The sequence below is a fragment of the Bubalus bubalis genome, chromosome 15 (genome assembly GCF_019923935.1).
Source record: "Bubalus bubalis isolate 160015118507 breed Murrah chromosome 15, NDDB_SH_1, whole genome shotgun sequence".
NCBI lineage: Eukaryota > Metazoa > Chordata > Mammalia > Artiodactyla > Bovidae > Bubalus > Bubalus bubalis.
Genome location: NC_059171.1, coordinates 52,004,125 through 52,029,547, shown reverse-complemented (window position 1 = coordinate 52,029,547; position 25,423 = coordinate 52,004,125). Strand labels below are relative to the sequence as shown.

Genomic DNA, 25,423 nt, shown 5'->3' with positions numbered 1-25,423 from the left:
GTTAATCCCACAGTAAACTTCTGGCAAAACTCAGAGAAGAAGAATTGGTTCATCTGAAAAGGCTTATATCTATTAATACTAAAGAATCTGAATCATTAATCAGGAACCTTCCAAAACAGAAAACACGAGGCCTAGATGGGTTTCACTGGTGATTTATTTAAGGAAAAATTTATACCAATTCTTTACAATCCCTTTCAGAGGCTAGAAGCAGAGGCAACACTTCCTAACTCACTCTAAAGAGACATTATATATAAAAAAGAAAACTACAGACCATTATCTCTCATGCACATAAATGCAAAGATTCTAAAAAAAAATCACAGATCACCTTAATCTAATCATTGACTGAGATACTTTAAGGCTGGGATTTATTTCTAACACACAGCTCTTGGAATTTCTAACTTAAGCCTAGAGAGTTTACCAGGACAATCCCCCAGCCTCGGTGAGCTATAAACATGTTTTTGTTTTTATAGCTTCGGGTGTCCAACGAAATCTCTGCTCAGTTTCTCACTCACTTTCCCAGCATCAGCAGATGTCACTAAGGGGAAAAGTCAGCTGAAATGCCAGGCTCATCCCTGCCTCGATGATACTATCACACACTCAAATACATAGTCTTTTATATTTTGTCCAGTTTTCTTAATGTTTTTAATTGGAGTGTTACTACAAATGATTTATCCAATGTTACCAAAAGTGGAACTCCTCCAAAAACAAACTGTTTTGAAAATACAGGTTTTAAAAAGAAAAGAATGTACCAAAGTAATTTCACATTTAAATTAGAAAGAAGAAAAACTATTATCAGCTTTCATATTTTTATAATTTCCAACTCTACTTGCCTCTAAACATTTACGAACATTATTTAGGAATAAAGTGTCATTTATCATGACCTAATGTTTTGAAAACATTTTGAACATGTTTTTTCTTGTATTCCTTTCTCCCCTCTTGGAAAATTACATCATTTTATGAAGACCCGAAGTTTACTGGAAATCTGAGAGAAATAGTGTATTTGCCAACACTTACCGTGAAAAATACGAAAATCAATATATGGATGAGAACCTCGTCTTTCTGATTCAAATCCTGCTCGACTCCTTACACGTACATCTCCTAAACAGAACCAGGGATAAAACGAAAGCTGAGATGGCTGTTATTTAGGAAGAAGCTCCCACACGCAACAGAGGTCTCAGTGGTATCATACTCATAAGGAATGGCCTACTAACGATATAAATGGAATAGGTAGTTAAGAGCTGATTTATTTGAAGGGGTTTACAAATTTTCAGCACTGAGTTGTAAGGCTAGATGAACAATTTACTTTTTTTTAAAATCTCCCCTACAGTAATTATAATCTCTATTTTAGAGTCACCTTCTGAAAGATGACTCAAGTATATGATAATCCAAACTCATATCTTATTACTCCCATAGAGTTAAAAAAATCCTGAGCAGGAAACTTAAAAAAGCCACAGTGAGAAGCAAATATTTACCAAGTGTCTACTCTGCCTAGCACTATATTATAAGCTATATGGGATATAAAGAAATAGAAAATATATTACCTATTCTTGAGCAGCTTACATTTTTTGAAAGGTATAGAAAATTAAAACATTAAATATTTCGCCTGAGACGTTTAATTTGATCAGTCTCTTTTCTCACTGAAAGTGGGTATAGTCAAGGTCTTCGGTTGTAAACTTTGTTGCTGATAAGCTCAGTATGTGAGTCTTGTATCCATGTGACTCTTGGACCCACAGCAACATAACCACCACAGTCTTGTGCCAGGTACTCTTTCTGCGCTTTGAAGACATCCTTTTATTTAATTCTCTAACCAACTCTGAGAGACAGGAATCTTTTTCTTTTTAATATTTATTTATTTGGCTGCAATAGGTCTCAGTTGCAGCATGCGGGATCTATTAATAGTTCCCTGACCAGGGATCAAACCCCCTACATTGGGGGTACAGAGTCTTAGCCACTGGACCAGCAGGCAAGTCCCAAGAGACAGGAATCTTAACCCCCATTTTCAGATCCAGTAACGGAGATTTCTAGATGTTAAAGAGCACGCACAGGCCACAAAGCTGGTATAAAGCAGAGTCAAGATTTAAACCTAAGTCTGTGGACTCCAAAGGTAGGAACTTTCCCATTACACTTCCACAGCCTCCAAGTTCATAACCTTTAAGTCTTCAGTGCCCACACCTGCTTACAGTTCCACTTGCCTGGAACGCCTTCCTGCTTATGCTTCATTTCAAGGGGCCTGTCAGCCACTGTGAGTCTACCCTATAATGATTAATCACTTCTCTCATGTGGCAATGCCTTCACTCTGGATCAAATGTTTACTGAACGCTCGCTGCACGTCAGGAAATACAGCAGTGAGCAAAATACACTGAGTCCCTGTCTTCATGAAGTGCGTCCTTTCATGCAGTGAGACCAATAATAAAGCACGTCAATAATGTCAGTCTATGGAAGACGGTAACAATAAAATGGAGAAAGGAAAGCAAGGAAAAATCAAAAGGGAGGGAGATGAGGGTGGCTGATTGGGAAGCTAGTCATGATGCGGTCAGAGACCTCAGTGAAAAGAGAGTATCCGAGCAGGGACCTAAAGGCAGGGAAGCAGCGAGCCTCGTGGCCACCTGGGCAGAGAGGGTTCTAGACGTAAGGAAGAGAAAGCATGGATACCCTGCGAGGCGCACTTGCTTGGCATGTTCAGAATCAAGCAGAGAGGCCAGCATGGCTGGAGTGAGATGAGTGAAGGGAACTGACAGAAGGTGGGGTCAGAGAAACAGTTGGGCTAGATCACATTGGACCTTCATGGGCCATTATAATAGCTTTGTCTGTTACTCTAAGGTAGAAAACTACTGGAAGATTCAGAACAGAGGAGCGAGATGGATTTAACTTAGGTCTGAAAAAGCTTACTGGTTGTATAGACTAGAGAGTCAAGTAGAGACACAGGCAGACGCAGGGAGGCCAGTTAAGGAATGAGTGCATTCATCGAGACAACAGCTATGCCCTGCGGAGAAGTGATTATGGGCAGATGCTAGTCAAGGATAATAACGTTTCGATTACACACAGTAAGTTCTGGAGATCTTACGTACAACAATGGGACGACAGCTAACAATAAAAAACTGAGTAACTGTGGTTTAGGCTGGGATGAAAACAGCATTGGCGTGGCGAAATTCTGGAGGTACTTTGAAGGCATCAGTCAAGAGGGTTTGCTGATGAAGGAGACATAGACTAAGTGAGAAACAAGTCAAGAATGATGCCGATGAACCTAGAATCTGTCATACAGAGTGAACTACGTCAGAAAGAAAAAACAAATATTGAATGTTAACGCATATATATGGAATCTAGAAAAATGGTACTGAATAACCTAGTCACAGGGCAGGAACAGAGATGCAGACGTACAGAATGGACTTGCGGACACAGCGCGGGAGGAGAGGGTGAAACACACAGAGAGGAGCACTGACGTATCTACACTACCGTGCGGGAAGCCGACAGCTAGGGGGAAGCAGCTGTGCCGCACGGGGAGCGCGGTTTGGCTCGGTTCGTTGACAACCTGGAGGGCTGGGGGTGGGGCTGGGAGGAGGCTCTAGAGGGAGGGGTTATATGTACACTTATGGCTGAATCATGGATCGTTCAGCAGAATCCAACACAACACCGTAAAGCAATTATTCTCCAATTAAAAATAAATTTAAAATGAAAAAATGAATGATGCCAAGGTTCCTGATCTGACAATAGAAAATTCAAGTTCCTTTTTCAGAGATGGTGAAAGAATATCAAATGCACAGACTTGGGGAACACAAATATTTCAACAGATCTGTTAAATGTGAGGTGCCCATGGCACATCCATGTGGAGATGTTCTACAGAGTGAAGAAGACAGGGGTCTAAGCTTTGTTTTAAGAAGAGCAGAATGCGGACATCTCTGCAGAGAGATGGAGTGGTAAGGAAGAAATGGCTCCACATTCCTGGGCGAAATATGTGCTAGAGTAGAATGGAACTAGGCAGATATGATACATGAGGTAAATTAAGGAGGGAAAAAAAGGGAAGATGACACAAACGGGGCATTGGAGAACACGTGGGCTTATGAGGAGGAGGAGGAGTCAGTGAAATGGGGGGGAAAGAAAGCCACCCCAGAAGCAGGTGAAGAATAAGGATGACTCAATATTGCAGAAAATGAGCAAGGAATTCTGAGCATGAGGAGAACAGTTAAGCCAGAAAAGACAGTAAGAAAAGATGAGTAAAGGTGCCCATTGGACTCTTTTTAAAATAGATTATTTATTTACTGAAAAAATTTTGGCCACTCCATGTAGCATGTGGCATCTTAGCTCCTCGACCAGGGATTGAACTTAACATCCCCCCTGCATTGGCAACACGGAATCTTAACCACTATACCGCCAGGGAAGTCCCTGGACTCTTAATAGTACATTTTTAATATTATGAACTGAAGTGCAAGGTATCAAGGAGTGTGTGGATGAAGGGAAAAAATCTGGCAAAGAGAGGGAGCGAGAAAGAAAACTATACACACACACATCAAATTCATTTACTCTCTGGACTTGAGTAATACAGTAAAGATTTAAGAACAGAGACTAGGAGAAGACACATGGCCTTCTCACCAGCCAAGTGAGAACAAACACATCCAGTGACAGGACTCGAGATCAGGTATTTTTCGTGGTCTCGTCTTTTTTCATGTTACCGTGGACATCTGTTTAATACTCAGCAACTCTGCAAATCTAAGACTTTTCATGAAGAATCATCAGGATGCATCTTAAAATTGTGTACTAGTAACAGAGTCTCAGTTATAAAGCTAGAGATTTCTTAATTACCTATAACTCTTAAGATGCCCCTCTTTTTCACATCACATTAATTTTGGTTTCTAGATTCAACTTCAAAGTTACAGACAGGTATGCTGCAACAGTGATGAAAAGCTTCCTAATGAAAGATATCTCAGTCCTGAATAACAGTAGACAACAAAATTAACTTATACTAGTGCAAACTTGATTTTTTGATTTGTGGTGCTAGAGAAGACTCTTGAGAGTCCTTTGGACAGAAAGGACATCAAACCAGTCAATCCTAAAGGCAATCAATCCTGAATGAATATTACTGGAAGGACTGATGCTGAACCTGAGGCTCCAATACTTTGGCCACCTTATGCAAAGAGCCGACTCACTGGAAAAGACCCTGATGCTGGGAAAGACTGAAGGCAGGAGAAGTGGGTGGGCGACAGAGGATGAGAGGGTTGGATAGCATCACTGACTCAATGCACATGAATTTGAGAAACTCCAGGAGACAGTGAAGGACAGGGAAGCCTGCCATGCTGCAGTTCATAGGGTCGCAGAGTTGGACACAACTTAGCCACTGGATAACAAAATGCAAAATAAAGAATTCTTACCTAGCATACGAATGTACAGTGCAGTCTGATCCGAGCTGTCATAGGAGATAGCTCCACGCCTCTAGAAGAAAAAACACACACATTTTAATGCAGACAATTTAGTATGTGATATTGAGTTCAATTCAACATATATGTATTTGTTATTTTCTGTGATGCACTGTGCAAGAGAAGTTGGGATACACAAAATGAAATTAAATATGGTATTTGCCAGTCCTGCTGACACCTTTGTCTCAGACTTCCAGCGTCCAGAACGTCTCAATAAATTCTGACCTTGCCTCCCCACTCTTGAGTTTCTGTTGTTTAAGCCACCCCCTCAGTGGCATATGTTAGAGTAGTCCAAGCAGACTAACAAATGTAGGTAAATCAGGGTAGGTAGTTTCAATCCTCTGTGTTCAGGCCAAAAGTGGAGGAAGAGTTTCACTTTTCAAGGTATATATTTTCTTTTTGGTATGTTTCCAATTTTGGCCCACTGTTTACAGTGTCTATTGCATATCTATTCATTGGATTTCATTCTCATGTTAGTAAGACATGAAAGCCACTCAGTCTTGTCTGACTTTTTGCAATCCCATGGTCTATATAGTCCGTGGAATTTTCCAGGCCAGGATACTGGAGTGGGTAGCTTTTCCCTTCTCCAGGGGATCTTCCCAAACCAGGGATGGAAACCAGGTCTCCTGCATTGCAGGTGGATTCTTTTCCAGCTGAGCCAAAAGCAAAGCCTAATAATACTGGAGTGGGTAGCCTATCCCTTCTCTAGCAGATCTTCCCAACCCAGGAATCAAACCGGGGTCTGCTGCATTGCAGGTGGATTCTTTACCAACTGAGCTATCAGGGAAGCCCATTAGTAAGATATACTCACAAGTAATATGTTTCAAAAATCTCTCAGTGAAGTATTTGCTTATCTTAATGCTTATTTTGTGTAACTGTATATCTGACTTGCATTTGTTGGGTACCGAATCCATGTTCCTGGAATGCGAAGTCAAGTGAGCCTTAGGAAGCATCACTACGAACAAAGCTAGTGGAGGTGATGGAATTCCAGTTGAGCTATTTCAAATCCTAAAAGATGATGCCGTGAAAGTGCTGCACTCAATATGCCAGCACATTTGGAAAACTCAGCAGTGGCCACAGGACTGGAAAAGGTCAGTTTTCATTCCAATCTCAAAGAAAGGCAATGCCAAAGAATGCTCAAACTACCGCACAATTGCACTCATCTCACACACTAGTAGAGTAATGCTCAAAATTCTCCAAGCCAGGCTTCAACAGTATGTGAACCGTGAACTTCCAGATGTTCAAGCTGGATTTAGTAAAGGCAGAGGAACCAGACATCAAATTGCCAATATCCACTGGATCATGGAAAAAGCAAGAGAGTTCCAGAAAAACATCTACTTCTGCTTTACTGACTATGCCAATGCCTTTGACTGTGTGGACCACAACAAACTCTGGAAAATTCTGAAAGAGATGGGAATACCAGAACACCTGACCTGCCTCTTGAGAAATTTGTACGCAGGTCAGAAAGCAACAGTTAGAACTGGACATGGAACAACAGACTGGTCCCAAATAGGGAAAGGAGTATATCAAGGCTGTATATTGTCACCCTGCTTATTTAACTTATATGCAGAGTACATCGTGAGAAACGCTGGGCTGGGTGAAGCACAAGCTGGAATCAAGACTGCTGGGAGAAAGATCAATAATCTCAGATATGCAGATGACACCACCCTTATGGCAGAAAAAGAAGAAGAACTAAAGAGCCTCTTGACGAAAGTGAAAGAGGAGAGTGAAAAAGCTGGCTTAAAACTCAACATTCAGAAAACTAAGATAATGACATCTGGTCCCATCACTTCTTGGCAAATAGATGGGGGAGATAGTGGAAACAGTGGCTGACTTTATTTTGGGGGGCTCCAAAATCACTGCGGATGGTGACTGCAGCCATGAAATTTTTTTTTAATTTTATTTTATTTTTAAACTTTACAATATTGTATTAGTTTTGCCAAATATCGAAATGAATCCGCTACGGGTATACCTGTGTTCCCCATCCTGAACCCTCTTCCCTCCTCCATCCCCATACCCTCCCTCTGGGTCGTCCCAGTGCACCAGCCCCAAGCATCCAGTCCCAGTGCACCAGCCCCAAGCATCCAGTATCGTGCATCGAACCTGGACTGGCGACTCGTTTCATACATGATATTATACATGTTTCAATGCCATTCTCCCAAATCTCCCCACCCTCTCCCTCTCCCACAGAGTCCATAAGACTGATCTATACATCAGTGTCTCTTTTGCTGTCTCGTACACAGGGTTATTGTTACCATCTTTCTAAATTCCATATATATGCGTTAGTATACTGTATTGGTGTTTTTCTTTCTGGCTTACTTCACTCTGCAGCCATAAAATTAAAAGACGCTTGCTCCTTGGAAGGAAAGTTATGACCAACCTAGACAGCATACTAAAAAGCAGAGACATTACTTTGCCAACAAAGGTCCGTCTAGTCAAAGCAGTTTTTCCAGTAGTCATGTATGGGTTTGAGAGTTGGACTATAAGGAAAGGTGAGCACTAAAGAATTGATGCTTTTGAACTGTGGTGTTGGAGAAGACTCTTGAGGGTCCCTTGGACTGCAAGGAGATCCAACCAGTTCATCCTAAAGGAAATCAGTCCTGAATATTCACTGGAAGAATTGATGCTGAAGCTTAAACTCCAATACTCTGGCCACCTGATGCAAAGAACTGACTCATTTCAAAAGACCCTGATGCTGGGAAAGATTGAAGGCGGGAGGAGAAGGGAACAACAGAGGATGAGATGGCTGGATTGCATCACTGACTCAATGGACATGAGTTTGCGTGGACTCCAGGAGTTGGCGGTGGACAGGGAGGCCTGGTGAGCTGCAGTCCATGGGGGTGGAAAAGAGTCAGTCATGACTGAGTGACTGAACTGAACTGAAATACATGTTCAACTTTATTTTCCATTAAAAAAAATATGGCATTTGCTCTTGAAATCTATAGCTGTGATGCAGACAAATACAATGTGATTAAGCATTACCATCAAAGTGGATAGGCAGATGGAAATTTAATGTCCAGAGATCATACAAGCCCACCTGAGGACAGAGCTGCTGCAGAGGTAGCCAGAACTGACAGAGAGACACGGTTCAATGACCTCACTATTCTCTTCAATTAAACACGAATGAATAAGAAAATGAGAATCATCAGACATGTGAACAAACCCTTTAGCTAGAAATCAATGGAACAATATGAAAAACCAAATGGCCCAGAAGCTAGCAAGACATAAGAGAATTTAAAAAGTTAATGAGTGTACTCAAAGAAATGTGAGAAGACGCTGCATCTATTACACCAAAAAAATGGAGTGCCATTGAAAGAGCACAGATTTAAAAATACATTTTGAGCTTAAAAATAAACCGATATAAAAAGCAACATTATTCCTAACAGCCCCCAAGTGGAAACAATCCAAATATCCACCAACTGATGAACTATAAACAAACTGTGGTACAGCCATACAATGTATCATTCGGTGTCACTCAGCTGCAGAAATGACTGAGGTTCTGATGCATGCTACATCACGGATGAACCCTGAACACAATGTCGAGTGAAAGGAGCTCGTCATGAGGGACCGCAGAGCCTACGGTTGCATTTATGTGAAATATCCCAAATAGGCAAATCCACAGAATTAGAAATAGACTGGTGGCTGCCAAGAGTTGGGAGCGGTGGTGGGAAATGGAAGTGAATGCTAATGGGTACAGAGCTTCAATCTGCAATGATGAGAACGTTCTCAAAGTAACCATGGTAATGACTAAACAACTCTGTGAATACACTGAAAATCATGGAATTGGGAATTATATACTTTAAATGGGTGGATTGGATGGTATGTGAATTATACATCAATAAAGTTATTATAAAAACAGCCAGTATTGCAAATATTTTAAATATAATTACTAAAAGGAAAAAACAAAACAAAACCTTTGTAAGCGCTGAAACACCCTCAGCAAGTTCTGCCAACTCCACTTCCACGCCGTCTCCCTTCCTCAAGCTCCTTTCCTTGTTCTGTCTCAGACAACAGCATTTCTCACCTGGGCTCCTTGATGGGCTGCTGCCTGGCTTTCCTGCTACATCCCTTGACCTCCAGACCCTTCACACTCAAGAAGCAAGAGTGAACTTGCCTCCAGCTACTGCTCGAAGTCCTCTAATGGCCCCCGAATACTTGGAATGGAGTCCACAGACCAAGCTCTCCATGACCTGCCTACCCCTCGGTTGTACCGCAACTCTCTCTTTACCAGAGAGACCCAGCCACCCTGGCCTGCCTGCATCCCCCCAACCACACCAAACACACAGCTGTGCTACGTGCTGTTCTGTACAGGACCACGGCAGCACCATTTCTTTCCTCTCTCTCAGGTTCCAGATGAAACGTCATCTCTTCAGAGAGCCATCCCCAGGCTACCAAACCTAAGGTCATCTGAGAGGCCCCCTCACTACTCCTGAAGGTAGAGGTCCTCCTAACCGTCACCCGCCGAGCAGCACTTGGCCGACCTATTCTCGTTTCCTTGTTCCAAAACAAAAGCGCCACAAGAGCTAGAACCCTGTCTGACTTATTCACCGCTGTCTCCTTGGCCTCTAAAACTACTATTATTTAGTAGATGCTAAATAAATACCTGGTAAATCGATGACTGAGTGCATTTATTGTAAATAAGTTAGTGAATAATTTTTTACAGATTAAGTTGATGAATAAATTTGATGAGCAAACTGATGAGTAACAACAATTGAGATGAAGACAAATTAAACATCTAGAAGATAAAATTAACCAAGCCTCCTACTAGAATCTAATCTCTGTGAGGGCAGGGACTTTGTTCAATGCTGTATCCCCGGATATAAAATAAACCCCAACATTTAGAATAGTGCCTAGCACACTGAAAGAAATCAATAATATTAGCTGAATAAACAGGCAAGCAAATTCTTAATAGAGAATCTAGAATCAAATCCAATAATATCCAGTAATTTTATTTATGCTAAAGGATTTAAAAATCTGTGGGGAAAATATTAATTATCTAATTTGCTATTTGGAAAACATAAAGCTGTATTATTTCCTTTCTATCTACTCCAAAATAAATTACAGATGGAACAAAAATGTTAATGTAAAAAAAAAAGCATGAAAGTATTAGAGGAAAACACGACTGTATTTTAAAAAATGTGAAATAACAACAAGGACCTATAATGAATCACTTTGCTATACATCTGAAATAAACACAACACTGTAAATAACTATACGTCAATAAAATTTTTTTTAATTTAAATAATGACACTAAAAAAATCTTAAATAGGAAGACCTAATTGTTCTATAAAGTCCAGAAGTCATGAAAAATAAATCAATTTGGCCACAAAAAGTTAAATTATGCATGGCAAAATATATCATAAATAGGCAAAAGACAAACCCCAAATTTTCAATGAAAATTAAGTTGAAGAGTTATGACGAAGGGCTAATTTTTCCCTGCTAATCTAAAAAGGAATAAAAAAAAAGCCTCACAAATCAGTTAGCAAATAATGAATAACAGTGTATAAAAACAGTAGGACATAAATATACTACTCAAGGAAGAGAAATAATAAACACAAGAAAAGATGCTTGACTTCAATAATGAAAGAAATACATATTAAGGAAATGAGATGGTATTTTTACATATTAGATTAATGATATTCTGTCCTCACTAAACTGGGCATGAAATTTACAGCTCTTTAACATACACCTAGAAATCTCAAGGAAAAATAACCATGCTTTTTACTATTATAGAGAAATTTTATTGCATTTAAAACCCTCATGGATTTGGCATGCAAAGTACTTGTCACTCAGAGGTGTCCGACTTCTTGCAACCCCATAGACACACCGGGCTCCTCTGTCCACGGGATTCTCCAGGCAAGAATAGTGGAGTGGGATTGTCATCCCTACTCCAGGAGATCTTCTCAACCCAGGTATCGAACCCAGGTCTCCTGCATTGCAGGCAGATTCTTTATCATCTGATCCAAGGGAACAGCTCCCCAAATCATTGTTTTTATCCCCTTAATGCATGCGTGCTCAGTTGCTTCAGCTGTGTCCGACTTTTCTCCACCCCATGGACTGTAGCCTGCCAGGTTCCTCTGTCCACAGAATTCTCCAGGCAGTACTGGAGTGGGTTGCCATGCCCTTCTCCGGGGGATGTTCCCAACCCAGGGATCAAACCAGCGTCTCTTATGACTCCCGCATTGGCAGGTGGGTTCTTTACCACTAGCGCCACTGGGAAGCCCTACTATTTAAGAGAAAAACATCAATTAAAGTCATGTATGATTTAATGAAGATGTAAACAAGCAAGCAAAAACCTCCAACAGTTCATGAAATATAAAAGGAACACAAGTTACAAGCAAAAATAAAATTCTAATTTTCGACACTGGCTGCCTCCAAGGAGGCTGAAGGACACAAAGGTAGGAGGAGAAATTACCAATGAATATCTTTTGAATTTTGTAGCATGTGGGCTTCTCAGGTGACTCAGTGGTCAAGAATTCACCTGCCAATGCAGGAGATCTGGGTTTGATCCCTGGTTGGGAAGACCTCCGACCTCCTGGAGAAGGGAATGGCAACCCAACTCGTGTTCTTGCCTGGGAAATCCCCTGGACAAAGGAGCCTGGCGGGCTACAGTTCATGGGGTCTCAAAGAGATACAACTGAGCATGTTTGCACATAATTATTATATATTCACAGAATAAATCAAATAAAAAATACAGGAAGAATCTACTACAAAGAAACCTACAAAGAAGTGGATGATCTCAAATTCTAAGGGACTAAATCATACAGAACACATCCCTGGCAGCATCATGCTTAATAAAGCTAAAGTGTCTTCCACCAACAGAAGACCCTAAGCCTCCTGCAGTGTCTCATCATAAACTACTTATTCGGGAAAAAACAGTCACTGTAATCACTTGGTATTAACAGGTACAACTCACAGCTGCTGTTCACATCCCCACCCCAAGATATTTAGCTTATCAGATTTCAAGCCTCCCCTTAATACCACCATAAGAGAGGAAAATCTAGTAGTATGAAGGGCACACAGGTGGAAATAAGTATTCCTACCGGCCAAATCAGATTCATGAAACCACAGGTATGATTGTGTAACAGCCTGTCATGGTCAGTACCTATCAACCCACTTGTATCCAATAAAACTTGAGTAAACAGCTTGTTAAAACAAATTGTAACCTGTTATCTCTAACAGTCCTCTTCAGGAAACCCAGTTGCCTTTTTTTTTTTTTTTAAGTGTAGGGAGGGGTATTTACCAAAAGAGCCACTAATTAGAGAGGTAAAATCTCATCACTCTAAGGACTGAGAAAGACTAATACCAGCTGTTAAAACAGTGTAAGCAAAAAACTGACTTGTTTAGCGGCTAAGTCGTGTCCAACTCTTTTGTGTCCCCATGGACTGTAGGCCACCAGGCTCCTCTGTCTAGGGGATTTCCCAGGCAAGCATACTGGAGTGGGTTGCTATTTCCTTCTTCAGAAAAACTGGGTAATGAACATAATCTAGATCATAACTATGACATACTAAACTTATTTTAAGGTATTCACTTTAGACTTATTTATAGAGGCACCAGTTTAGATATTAAAATGGTAGAGTCTTAGTTAATCATTTCTAAAACTTGGCAAAAAGGGGAGAACTTAATTTTAAATATATTTTAACAAATTACTTAAGGATGTCCAAAGTATTCATTTAATTTGATTTATTACTAATTTAAGTAAGTCTGGTCCTTAAATACTTAAAATTCTACCCTAAACCACAAGACATAACTCTTATGAAATAAATCTAAATGAGACAAAAGGAAATTTTTTTAAGAATGGACTTAAAAATGTGAACCATCAATGAATACATTCTGACTGATAATTTACTCATTTACTTGCCTCACAGATGAAGCTTAAAATGAATATCAAATTTGTTTCACTAAGCAATCTAGGAACTCCTTTTGGAAAAATGTACTATAAATTATGAATTATAAAAATGTGATTTCCATGTTAAGTGTTATTTTAAAAAATAATTATAGGGACCTCCCTGGCCATCCAGTGGTTAAGACTCCCAGCTTTCACTGCAGGGGGCATGGCTTTGATCTCTGGGGGGTGGGGGGTGGGGGAGAACTAAGATCCCACCCTACATGCCACGCAGCACGGTCAAAATAAATAAATAAAAATAAATAATAAAAAAAGACCTACATTTACTGAAGGCCCAATTTAAAAAAATAATAATTATGTGTGCTTTATACACCTAGACTGCAGCTCAGGCTTAACATATACCTTTTTAAAAGATTATCATTTTACAAGCCATATAGTTGTAAAATTCTATTTTTAATAAAGATAGTAAGACAAATTGAACCAAAACCCCAAGTCACGCTGTCAGTCATAAAACACTGTGAGCTATCATCCACATTCCCACTCACCTCACCAGTGAATGGAAATAACTGAGACGCTCCTCCTCGTGACTTTTCTAATTTAGCCATCCTGGGAACAGCTTGTAAAGCAAACTAGTATAGGTCAAAACACGGGCGCGGCTGAGCTAATCAGAAACTGACAGCAGCAGCACAAACAAGTTCAACAGTAAGGTTCCAAAGAATCTACAGCCACAAAACAGGAGTTCCGAGTGCCCGACTAAGACACTTGCCTTGAATCAGGGTGAACTGCTCTTCCATAAAAGATCTGACTTAGAAGGTAGATGATAAAAGGCGTAAAAGTTGTTCCTAATATTAGTTAGGATGTAACTTTTAAAGACAGACATGTTGTGTTGTGTGCTTTTTTTTGGCGGGTGGTGGGGGGGGTTTGGTGGGGGTCGGGGGAGGGGAATGCTGCGAGCCTTGTGGGACTTTAGTTCCCTGACCAGGGATTGAACCCAGGGCCCCAGCAGTGACAGTGAGAAGTCCTAACCACTGAACTTCCAGCGAATTCCCAAGGACAATGTGTTTTAAAGGGACTTTCCAGGTGGCTCAGTGGTAGAGAATTGGCCTGCCAATGCAGGAGACGTGTGTTTGATCCCTGAGTTGGGAGGATCCCCTGGAGAAAGGAATGGCAACCCACCCCAGTGTTCTTGCCTGGAGAATCCCATGGACAGAAGAGCCTGGTGGGCTACAGTTCATGAGGTTGCAAAGAGTTGGACACAACTGAGGGGCTGAGCACAAGCACGAAAGATATTTTAAGTGCTATGGTTTTTATCTTGTTCAACTTTCCCACTCAAGTAACCTATCGTGCAAAAGCATGTGTATTTCCCTTTCGTGGTAAAGTAATGATACATTAACTCTTTGCTGCGTTCCTACTCTGTGCCAGTAAACGCTCCAGGTGCCTTCAGACAAAATCTCTCTTTACTGAACAAGACCTCTAGAGGTAGGTTTTATACGCTCCGTCATTAGACGCTCTGTCACAGGGCCTAAACACAGTAGCACTGAATACATTTCTGGGTCACATTACAAAAAATGGTAACACACTACAAAAGATGAAGAAGCCCAAAGTTCTGAAAGCTTTCTCTGATGCAGTAAAGTGAGCTTTTTCAGAGTGTTTTCATCTTACATCTGGATGGGAAGAGCCGACTCATTAGAAAAGACCCTGATGATGGGAAAGACTGAGGAAAGGAGAATCGGGTGACAGGTGATGAGACGAGATGGTTGGATGGCATCACTGACTCAATGGACATGAATCTGAGCAAACTCTGGGGGCTGGTGAAGGACAGGGAAGCCTGGCGTGCTGAGTTCCATGGCGTTGCAAAGAGTTGGACACAACTTAGCGACCAAACAACAGCAATTTATCTTACATAAGCCAGAAAAGCGTTCCTATCTGAGTGCCTATCCAAGACTCGCATCCATCCATTGAACACTAGCCTCCAGTTCTTCGCTATATACTTTTAAAAGTCACACATTGAAAACAACAGCAGTCTGTTGCTTAAAAACTTCAAAAAATTTTTGATTGTTATAACAAAGTAAAAAGTGTCTAAAAAAATCTACAATTCAACTAATCCATTAACTTGACCTTCATTCAGTAACTTGGCAAGCTAATCCTCTAAAAACAATGAGTAAATTGGTGTCTGTGTGACAAAATTAACTTACAAAAGACAAAGATTAAAAAAAATCGAGCCTATTGTTTTTCTTTAAGAGATTTCTTCCATCATGTTCAGTAAGAAAATACGACTGCTTCAAGAAAGACACAACTATGCCTAAAACAGTATGCTTAAACGTGAAAACACTACCTTATCCGGGATTAAAACCTCGCTTGAAAAAGACGTTTAACTTTACAGAAGTTTTTGTGTTGCTTACTAGCAAATGGTATTGGTCTTAAACATTTTAAGTTTATGTTCATACTTTTCAGTTTTCTTAATAAAGGAAGAAGCATGGTGGGTTAAAGATATAATCACTTTTACACAAGTACAGACAAAATAATTTTACATAGTATAATCTTAAGTATTTCCTACTTTACACTCTCAATCAGATACCAAATGACTAGCATTCTATCAAGCATTTCTTAAGCCTGGTCTTTGGAATCCAAATTAAAGATCAACAGATACATAATACAATAATCTTACTTTTTTCATTATAACTAAGGCATATATTTCAGTAGCAACAAGACCTTAAGTGAGAACGGGCTAGAAAGTGGTATTTAGTTTTTTTAAAAAGTTTACAATTGCTTAGAAATCGTCAGTAATTATACTTGGAATTTATAAATAAATAACATAAATTTGGTAACTCCAGAAGAGAATGTTTAAAATATGTACACCAAAAGCCCAAACTGTTCAATAATTTCATAACTTTAGAAGCTGAACTTCTTTAAGCATAAAAACTTGATTTTTAATGGCAATGAAGACCTCAGTCTGTTTGTCAGCCCAGTGGCACTGTAGTTTTTGGATAACTTCATCTTGATCACCCTGGCACAGTAAATAGACATGGCATTAACTAGTTAAAAAAAAAAAAAAAAAAAGACTTCTTTAAAGGCATGATCCTGAGCAAAGTTACTTCGATACCAAGAAATGATCTGTAAAAAGCCCTTCAGGAGGAACAGGTGGGAGAAAAATGAAAATGACAGATAGTAACATGGTAATAACGACAATGACAGCTGACAGGTAAAACCGCAGAGCTCTTGTAATCAGAAACAAAAACTGGAGCAAAAGGAGAAGGAACTCCACTAACCAGTCCATTCCTACCAATGTATAAACGAAAGATTCATGTCACCATCCTAAAAATAAAGATGGCCTACCTTAGAGGCGACCCACTTGATGAGAACCAAGGCCAGACACCAGATCAGTGTAATTCCCATTGGGTCTAGCAAAAGTCCTGCTGCATAACCTCCCTCCACGCCCAGCAAGCAAAGAGCAAGGGAGGCTCGTCAGACCTGACAATAACCAGCTGTCCCGAAGCAGGAGAGAGGGGAATGCCCGCCCTGAACCTCACACAGCTGCCTTCAAACAAGGGTCACGTGACTCTGAGAACGCGCCGCCAGCCGGCCTTCCTACCAGCGCGTGGTTACTGCCAGCGCCCAGGGCTGGGGTGGGAGAGTCGGTGACGGGGGAAGAGGAGGGGAAAAACCTTCGTGACAGCCGACCTAACAGTCCCACACAATGTAGGCAAACGAGGTCTCTGGCGGCCCCAAGCTCGTCCACAGCCTTAACATCAGCACTGCTTTCAAATAACTTTCCCCCAAATGTCTGGCAGCACTAAAAAAGTGCTCATTTCTTCCATAAAGACCAGCTCCACAGGCAGAACTGTCCTGGCGTTTAAAAATATTAACGCATTTTATTCTACCTTTTCAACTTTTAGTACTGAATGTGTCCAACTTTTTCTTTCCTTTGGAGCTAGGATTACTTTATGAATGTTAGGGGTTTTGATAGACAATGTTGTGCTATATAAACATTATAATTCACGCATTCTGGATTTATTGACAAAGGCCAGCCTATCTGGGTGTTTTCAAGCAATTTTAAGTACATTACTTCCAAGCCCTAGCTGTGATCCAGCATCTATGATAATACCTGTGCTCCACGTCTCACTCTTCCCTCAGCTGTGAGTTGGGGGCTCAGTGACAGCAAAGTGGGTCTTTGTCCATCTCTGTGATCTCTCACAGCAGCCAGCATGACAGGAAAAGCCTTTCATGAAACTTTCATGCAAGTATTTCTTAAGCAGCAATTAGGGACCAGGCCCTTGGTGAGATGCCAGGGGTATTCAAGTGGAAACAGACACTGGCTCCTGCCCTCCTGAAGCTTTCAGTTTAATCAGAATCTACACGAATCAAAGACTGTAAATAAGCACAACGCTGCAACTGAAACAAGTGCAGTGGGGCTGAGGCGGGAATTGCCAACGATGTTTGGGTCTGACCTGGTTAGGAAGTGAGGAGCTTCTTCCCCAGGGGCCCTGAAATATCCCCGAGCTGAACTGAAGGGGCAAGAACGCGAAGAGGATGGGAAGATGATCTGTGTGGACGTGACAATGCATGACAAAACCAAGCAGAAGATTCGGGAAGAAGAGTAGATGAGGCTGGAACGCAGGTCATGGGATGGCCAGAGGGGAGATTCTTTTGTCTTCATCCTAAAAGCTAATCCCAACCTGCTGGACACTTCGAAGGTTTTGGTCAAGTGCAACTTGGTGGGATAAGGCTGGGTGAGCACTCAGGAGACCACAGCAGAGGGGATCACAGCTCTGGCTGGGGCCGGGGAAGGGGAGAGAGGTAGACAGGCTGGGAAACACTCAAGACAGGACTGCTTCAGGGACCGTGGCTCACAGCGAGACAGAGTCATCTGCCTGGTGATGGGACCCACATGATGGTTCTAAAATATCTGAAAATAGCCCCAATAGTTCAAATACCAGTGCTGTTTTCATTATCCAATCCTCAATACAAAGAGGGCATTAAAAAAAAAAAAAGTTAATTCTCAACCTGTTAAAACAAGGCATAAATTCAAATTACAGGTCCAAATCAAAATTTTTCTAAATTTAAGCTATACATGAAACACGGCCATGTATTTCTCACTACACCTTATATATATCTCTTCTTTCTTCTGAACAAGCTGTGATGCTAATCCTTGCACACACGGAGACAACTTTTTTAGTCTGTCATGAAACTAGGTGCGACATGAGACTGTCAGGGTCTCAGGTTACTCTTTGGGCAGTAAGGTTCCAGCCAGCAAATTCAAAGGATGCCCAGGACAAGGACAGAGCAGCTGAGTGGAGTCAGTCCTGTTCCCAGGAGAACTGCTGGTGGTCATCATTCATTACCTGCTGGGCTGGCCTGGGCAGCATACACCGAATGAGCCTGCTACCTCCATGCTCAGCCCGGAAACACTTCTTATCCTCACATTGCCCTGCCAATCAGCTGCTCAAAAAGCTGAGTTCTAAGAAGCAAACACGATACTGCTATTTTTGACGCAGTATTTAAACATTTTGATGTATGTCTTATAGGTCAACGGTGAGGTCAACAATCCGCACTTGCGTCTTGTGTAAAAGGGAAGAATGGAACAATGGAAGATGAAGATCAGAATTGAGACACAGAGGGGAGAAAAAGAAAGGCAGTTCTAAAACTTCTCTCATTGAAAGGAACTTCCATTGAGATTATTGCACCATCTCCAAACTTACTGGGTCTGGAGTCAAGAGCCTGGGTTTGCTTCCCAGCTGTGCTGGCAAGAGTTGAGTGAACCTGGGTAAGTCACCACCTCACTTGCCTCCCTTCACAGGAGTTAACGGACATCTGTGCAAGACCTTGCTCAGAGCAGGCTCTCAGAAACACTTCAGTTCAGTTCAGTCGCTCAATCGTGTCCAACTCTTTGCGACCCCATGAATCGCCGTATGCCAGGCCTCCCTGTCCCTCACCAACTCCCGGAGTTCACTCAGACTCACGTCCATCAAGTCAGTGATGCCATCCAGCCATCTCATCCTCTGTCGTCCCCTTCTCCTCCTGCCCCCAATCCCTCCCAGCATCACAGTCTTTTCCAATGAGTCAACTCTTCGCATGAGGTGGCCAAAGTACTGGAGTTTCAGCTTTAGCTTCATTCCTTCCAAAGAAATCCCAAGGCTGATCTCCTTCAGAATGGACTGGTTGGATCTCCTTGCAGTCCAAGGGACTCTCAAGAGTCTTCTCCAACACCACAGTTCCAAAGCATCAATTCTTTGGCGCTTAGCTTTCTTCACAGTCCAACTCTCACATCCATACATGACTACTGGAAAAACCATAGCCTTGACTAGATGGATCTTTGTTGGCAAAGTAATATCTCTGCTTTTCAATATGCTATCTAGGTTGGTCATAACTTTCCTTCCAAGGAGTAAGCGTCTTTTAATTTCATGGCTGCAATCACCATCTGCAGTGATTTTGGAGCCCAGAAAAATAAAGTCTGACACTGTTTCCACTGTTTCCCCACCTATTTCCCATGAAGTGTCAAGTCCAAATTAAATCAGTAAGGCCTAACCATGGTAATGACCTGACCTCTCCAGCTACACCCCAATTCTGGGCTTAAAGGAAACCACACGGTCCAGGAGGGGAACATGTGTGGTGCCCGCCCAGCACCCAGGGACACTTTTCTGAGTCCTGGGAGGGCCAGGGTAATTTTTCACACCAGTCAACAGGCTGGCTCCCTACAATGGTTCCCCAGCATCCCCTTCTTCAATTTCACTACATATCTGACGCTAAAATACAGAGATAATCAAGACACAATCCTCCCAGGTCAGGAAATTTCCTGTTTGAATAGAAACAGCAGGGACTTCCCTGGTGGTCCAGTGGTTAAGGTTCTGTGCCTCCTGTGTAGGGGGTGCAGGTTCAATCCCTGGTCAGGAAGCTAGCATCCCACATGGCTTGCCACATGGTCAAAAAAAATTTCAATAGAAATAGCTACTGTGTTTATGCCTAAAATCATAGCTCCTTCATTGCTGATGACACATGTACATCATTCAAATCTCACAAAAACCTCAGGCAATACAGTTTTTTCTTAGTATACTTACCTTTCTTTAATGGCATGAATCTAATGGCTTTAAAACTTTTTCTTATTTTGAGATATGAAATACTTACTACTAATGTATCTTGACAAATTATAAAGCTTCTCTTAATAAAGAAATTTCAATAAGATGAAATAGAAACAAAAGCTGTTATCAAATTGTATTAATACTCATCTATGATATATTACTTATTAGAAAATTATCTTAAAAATTAATCTCTCCAAATATAATGTATTATCCCCTAAATAGTTGCCTCTTTTACAATAATAACAAATGTATTCTTTTATATTAACATTTCTCACCTGTCTCAAAGCCTAAGTGAAACATGACAGGGTAACAAAAAAGGGTCACTTGACTATACTAGGAAAATTCATGCACAGGATACAGTTAAGCTCTTGAAAACAGAATTTGATACCTTAAGAAAAAAAAAGGTATAAAATTCTTTACCTTTCTGGGGCTTATAAAATATCTGAATAGTCAGGGTATTAAAAGCAAATCTCACTATTTTAGGAGCACAGTCAATGGAAGGAAAAGGTACAACTTCGATCACTGTGTCTTAGAGAAGTAATCCAAGTACAAATTTTACCCCTGGGGCTCTTTGCCACTCACAGGACACCTGTCAATCTTGGCAATAGCCTTTAGCTATCCATACAGAGACTCAGCATGTCCTTCTCTTGACCAAATTAGGCTAACCTCATCTGCATTGACATCAGTGTCTATAATTTTGGAATCATGTTGACAGGAATAGTCTATCCCAGAGTTCTTTATACGAATGTAGTGTCTGTTGAAACCATAACCAAATTTATTGTAGAAAAAATGTGAATGCAATAGTCACAATTTCAAACTGTGCCCTTATCATTTTGAATTCCAGCCAATTTTAATAACAAATAATAAATCAGGGTGAGCTTTTTTTTTCTTTTTACTGATATTTCTTCTACTAAAAACCTCATATTAGAGGTGATTATTTTTTAAATGTTATGAATTTCAAGATCTATGAAACTGATGAAAAATTCAGCCTTGATAAGTAACAAAAATTATTTTAAAACTATGGTGACATGGGACTTTTATCAGTTAAGACCTTTGTTAGTGCTCTGAATTAAGCTTTATATATTTCTGTCGTCTCAGTATTTAATGGCAACAAATACACGATTAGTCCTAGTATGAAGGAAGTAATAAAAACATCCTGACAGTTTACAAACATTGAAGTCTTCCGGTCCAGGAAACTACATCTTATGATAGGAAAAGAACTGAGATTTGCTTATTGAACCATTCTTCAAAATATTTTTAAAATTATGGGAATCCTGCTCCTCACCACATTTTCTCACAAGATTTCCAGGATCAACTGATTCCTGGCCAAAAGACAAAAGCAGAATAGTCCTATTCCCCAATGGATTTGAACGAAAACTGGTACTAAAATCAGGTACAACTCCAAGAGAAGACGCTGCAGGAGAACCAAGTTGGGTCTATAGGAAGCCTCGTACAACAGGTGGCACATGTATGGAATTCGAGTCAAGGTCAACTGCATCTTACACTGAAAACATTGCTACTATTGTAACAGCTGGATGTGTTTTATTGGGAAAATGTTTTTTCTCTTTTTGTCAGTGTTTCTGCACTAATGCTTTGGCTCAGTAATAAATGTGAGAACTTTTGTTGGAAAAAAAATTATGGAAAAGTAGAAATGGCCACAATTACCAGAAGGAAAAAAAAAAAAAAACAAAACCCAATGGTGTGGCTCCTACAACTGTCGAGTTTGGACTTAAGTTGCTAGTATAAAAGACCAGGAGCATGTCACAGACATTGGCCACCTTAATTTCCACAAGGCTGCACAGTCTCTGGATGCATCCGTAAGAAGAAAGCAGAGCACTGTTAGGCTGATTCCTAGCTGACTGAGCAAACCAGAGTTCAAGTTCTGGATATGAAACGAGTAGAAGAATTCCAGAGGTACCTAACAGAACTCTACATCCGACTCTTTTTTTTTTTTTTTTAAGGGCATGGTTTTTCCATACATGCTGTGAGTACATCACTCTCTCTCTTTAAAATTTCATTTATCTATATATTCATCTGGCTACACTGGGTCTTAGCTGCAGCACGAGGGATCTTCAGTCTTCACTGCAGCATGCGGGATCCAGCTCCCTGAACAGGGATCAAACCTGGGCCCCGTGCATTGGGATCTTGAGGTCTCAGCCACTGAATCCCCAGGGGAGTCCCCTGACATTTTGTTATTTATTCGGAAGCAGATCGGACTAATGTATATCAAATCTGCATATAAAACAAAGAGTAAACCACATTTAATTACAAAATAATCTGAAGAGAATGGAGTGTGTGTTTTTATGTAAGATAAACTGCATGCATATATAACAGTGGAAACAGAGTTTAAAACAGTTTCCTTTGGAAAAAAAAAGTCAGAATATTTAAACTCTAATAGGAGGCAGTAAGTAAAGGCAATCTTAGGAAGCACTGAGGGTCAGAGGTTATGTTCAGTAGCTTTAGTTGTGTCCGACTCTTTGTGATGCTATGGACTGCAGCCCACCAGGCTCCTCCATCCATGGGATTCTCCAGGAAGAATACTGGAGTGGTATGCCATGCCTTCCTCTAAGAGTCAGATATTAATAATATCCAAATCAAGGATGCTCCTCTCTTCTCAATACAGGCCACATTTATAAGACTGAATTCAGTTCTGAGTATTACACTGAAGATGCATTCATACGTAACATTTTTAAAAGCACATACGGATATGACAAACTTAGTGTATTAAGAAGCAGAGACATCACTTTGCCAAGAAAGGTTCATACAGTAAAAGCTATGGTTTTTCCAGTAGTCATGTACAGATTTGAGAGTTGGACTGTAAAGAAAGCTGAGTGCTGAAGAACTGATGCTTTCAAACTTTTAGTGCTAGAGAAGACTCTGGAGAGTCCCTTGGACAGCAAGGACATCAAATCAGTCAATCCTAAAGGCAATCAACCCTGAATATTCACTGGAAGAACTGATGCTGAAGCTCTAATACTTTGGCCACTTGATGCAAAGAGCCAACTCACTAGGATAATATATAAGGAATACTTGCATAAACTGAGATGCTTTAGGTAAAGAAATAAAAACAGGATGTAAACACACCAAGACACATCACAATAAAATTACTAAGAAAAACAACTGATGCCCAAACCAGACAAAAACATTACAAAAGGAAATCATGGACCAAATAGCTCATAAAGAAAGACACAAAGATCTGTAAGAAAATAATTGTAAATTAAATCCAATAATATATAGAAAGGAAATGCATTATGATTAAATGGATATTATTATCTCAGGACTCAAATTGGTTTATTGTTAAAAAAACAATAAATGTAATTCAACATATTAGAATTAAAAAATCATATAATATTTCAATTGGTAACAAAATTCAACACTAATTTATGCTAAACACTCTTTACTAGGAATAGAAGGACACTCTCTCATCTGACAAAGGACATCTATAAAAAACCTGCAGCCACCTATTTAAAAATAAAAAAAACTAAATGCTTTTGCCCTAAGATCATAAACAAGGCAAGGATGTCTGCTCTGTATCTTTAATAGGGTATTTAAAGTCAGAGCCCATGCATTAAGGCAAGAAAAAGAAATATGTGGCATCCAAACTGGAAAGGAAGAAGAAAAACTGTCTTTTATTTGACAACATAATTATCTATATAGAAAATCCTAAAGACTTTACAAAAGAACTACTGAAATTCATAAAATATAGCAACATTACAGGACACAGATTTGATATGCAAAAGTCAATTGCATTCCTATATATTAGAAAAAATTATTGAAAAATGGAATTTTAAAAATAGCATTTCCAATAGCACCCAAAAACATGAAATACCTGAAGACAAACTTTACAGAATATGAGCAAGATCTGTACAATGAAAATTATAAAACCTTTTTGAGAGAAATTAAAGCGAGTTTCAGAAAAACATCTACTTCTGCTTTATTGACTATGCCAAAGCCTTTGACTATGTGGATCACAATAAACTGTGGAAAATTCTGAAAGAGATGGGAATACCAGACCACCTGACCTGCCTCTTGAGAAATCTGTATGCAGGTCAGGAAGCAACAGTTAGAACTGGACATGGAACAACAGACTGGTTCCAAATAGGAAAAGGAGTCCGTCAAGGCTGTATATTGTCACCCCGCTTATTTAACTTATATGCAGAGTACATCATGAGAAACGCTGGGCTGGATGAAGCACAAGAGGGAATCAAGATTGCCAGGAGAAATATCAATAACCTCAGATATGCAGATGACACCACCCTTATGGCAGAAAGTGAAGAGGAACTCAAAAGCCTCTTGATGAGAGTGAAAGTGGAGAGTGAAAAAGTTGGCTTAAAGCTCAACATTCAGAAAACAAAGATCATGGCATGTGGTCCCATCACTTCATGGCAAACAGATGGGGAAACAGTGGAAACAGTGTCAGACTTTATTTTTTTGGGGCTCCAAAATCACTGCAGATGGTGACTGCAGCCATGAAATTAAAAGACGCTTACTCCTTGGAAGGAAAGTTATGACCAACTAGAGAGCATATTGAAAAGCAGAGACATTACTTTGCCAACAAAGGTCCGTCTAGTCAAGGCTATGGTTTTTCCAGTGGTCATGTATGGATGTGAGAGTTGGACTGTGAAGAAGGCTGAGCGCTGAAGAATTGATGCTTTTGAACTGTGGTGTTGGAGAAGACTCTTGAGAGTCCCTTGGACTGCAAGGAGATCCAACCAGTCCATTCTGAAGGAGATCAGCCCTGGGATTTCTTTGGAAGGAATGATGCTAAAGCTGAAACTCCAGTACTTTGGCCACCTTATGCGAAGAGTTGACTCATTGGAAAAGACTCTGATGCTGGGAGGGATTGGGGCAGGAGGAGAAGGGGACGACAGAGGATGAGATGGCTGGATGGCATCACTGACTTGATGGACGTGAGTCTGAGTGAACTCCGGGAGTTGGTGATGGACAGGGAGGCCTGGCGTGCTGCGATTCATGGGGTCGCCAAGAGTCGGACACAACTGAGTGACTGAACTGAACTGAAAGACCTAAATAAATGGAGAAATGTATCAAGTTGTTATAAGACTAAACTGTGTTTTCCCCAAGAGATCTGCCAA

At 40.5% G+C, this 25,423-nt stretch overlaps 1 protein-coding gene across 4 annotated transcripts in view; it reads right to left on the bottom strand.

The window, feature by feature from the left end:
• The window catches only part of PDE7A (phosphodiesterase 7A), a 112,144-nt gene that overhangs the window by 46,157 nt on the left and 40,564 nt on the right, over positions 1-25,423 (bottom strand). For 3 of the 4 annotated variants that reach the window (XM_006069057.4, XR_006640042.1, XR_003103625.3), the window contains exons 2-3: positions 5,364-5,424; positions 1,015-1,098 (exon numbers count right to left, since the gene is read on the bottom strand). In XM_006069057.4, coding sequence (XP_006069119.1) covers positions 1,015-1,098; positions 5,364-5,424 — 145 coding nt within the window. Of the gene's footprint in view, positions 1-1,014; positions 1,099-5,363; positions 5,425-16,590; positions 16,771-25,423 lie in introns of those variants that run through there. The other variant, XM_006069058.4, reaches the window with a different exon arrangement.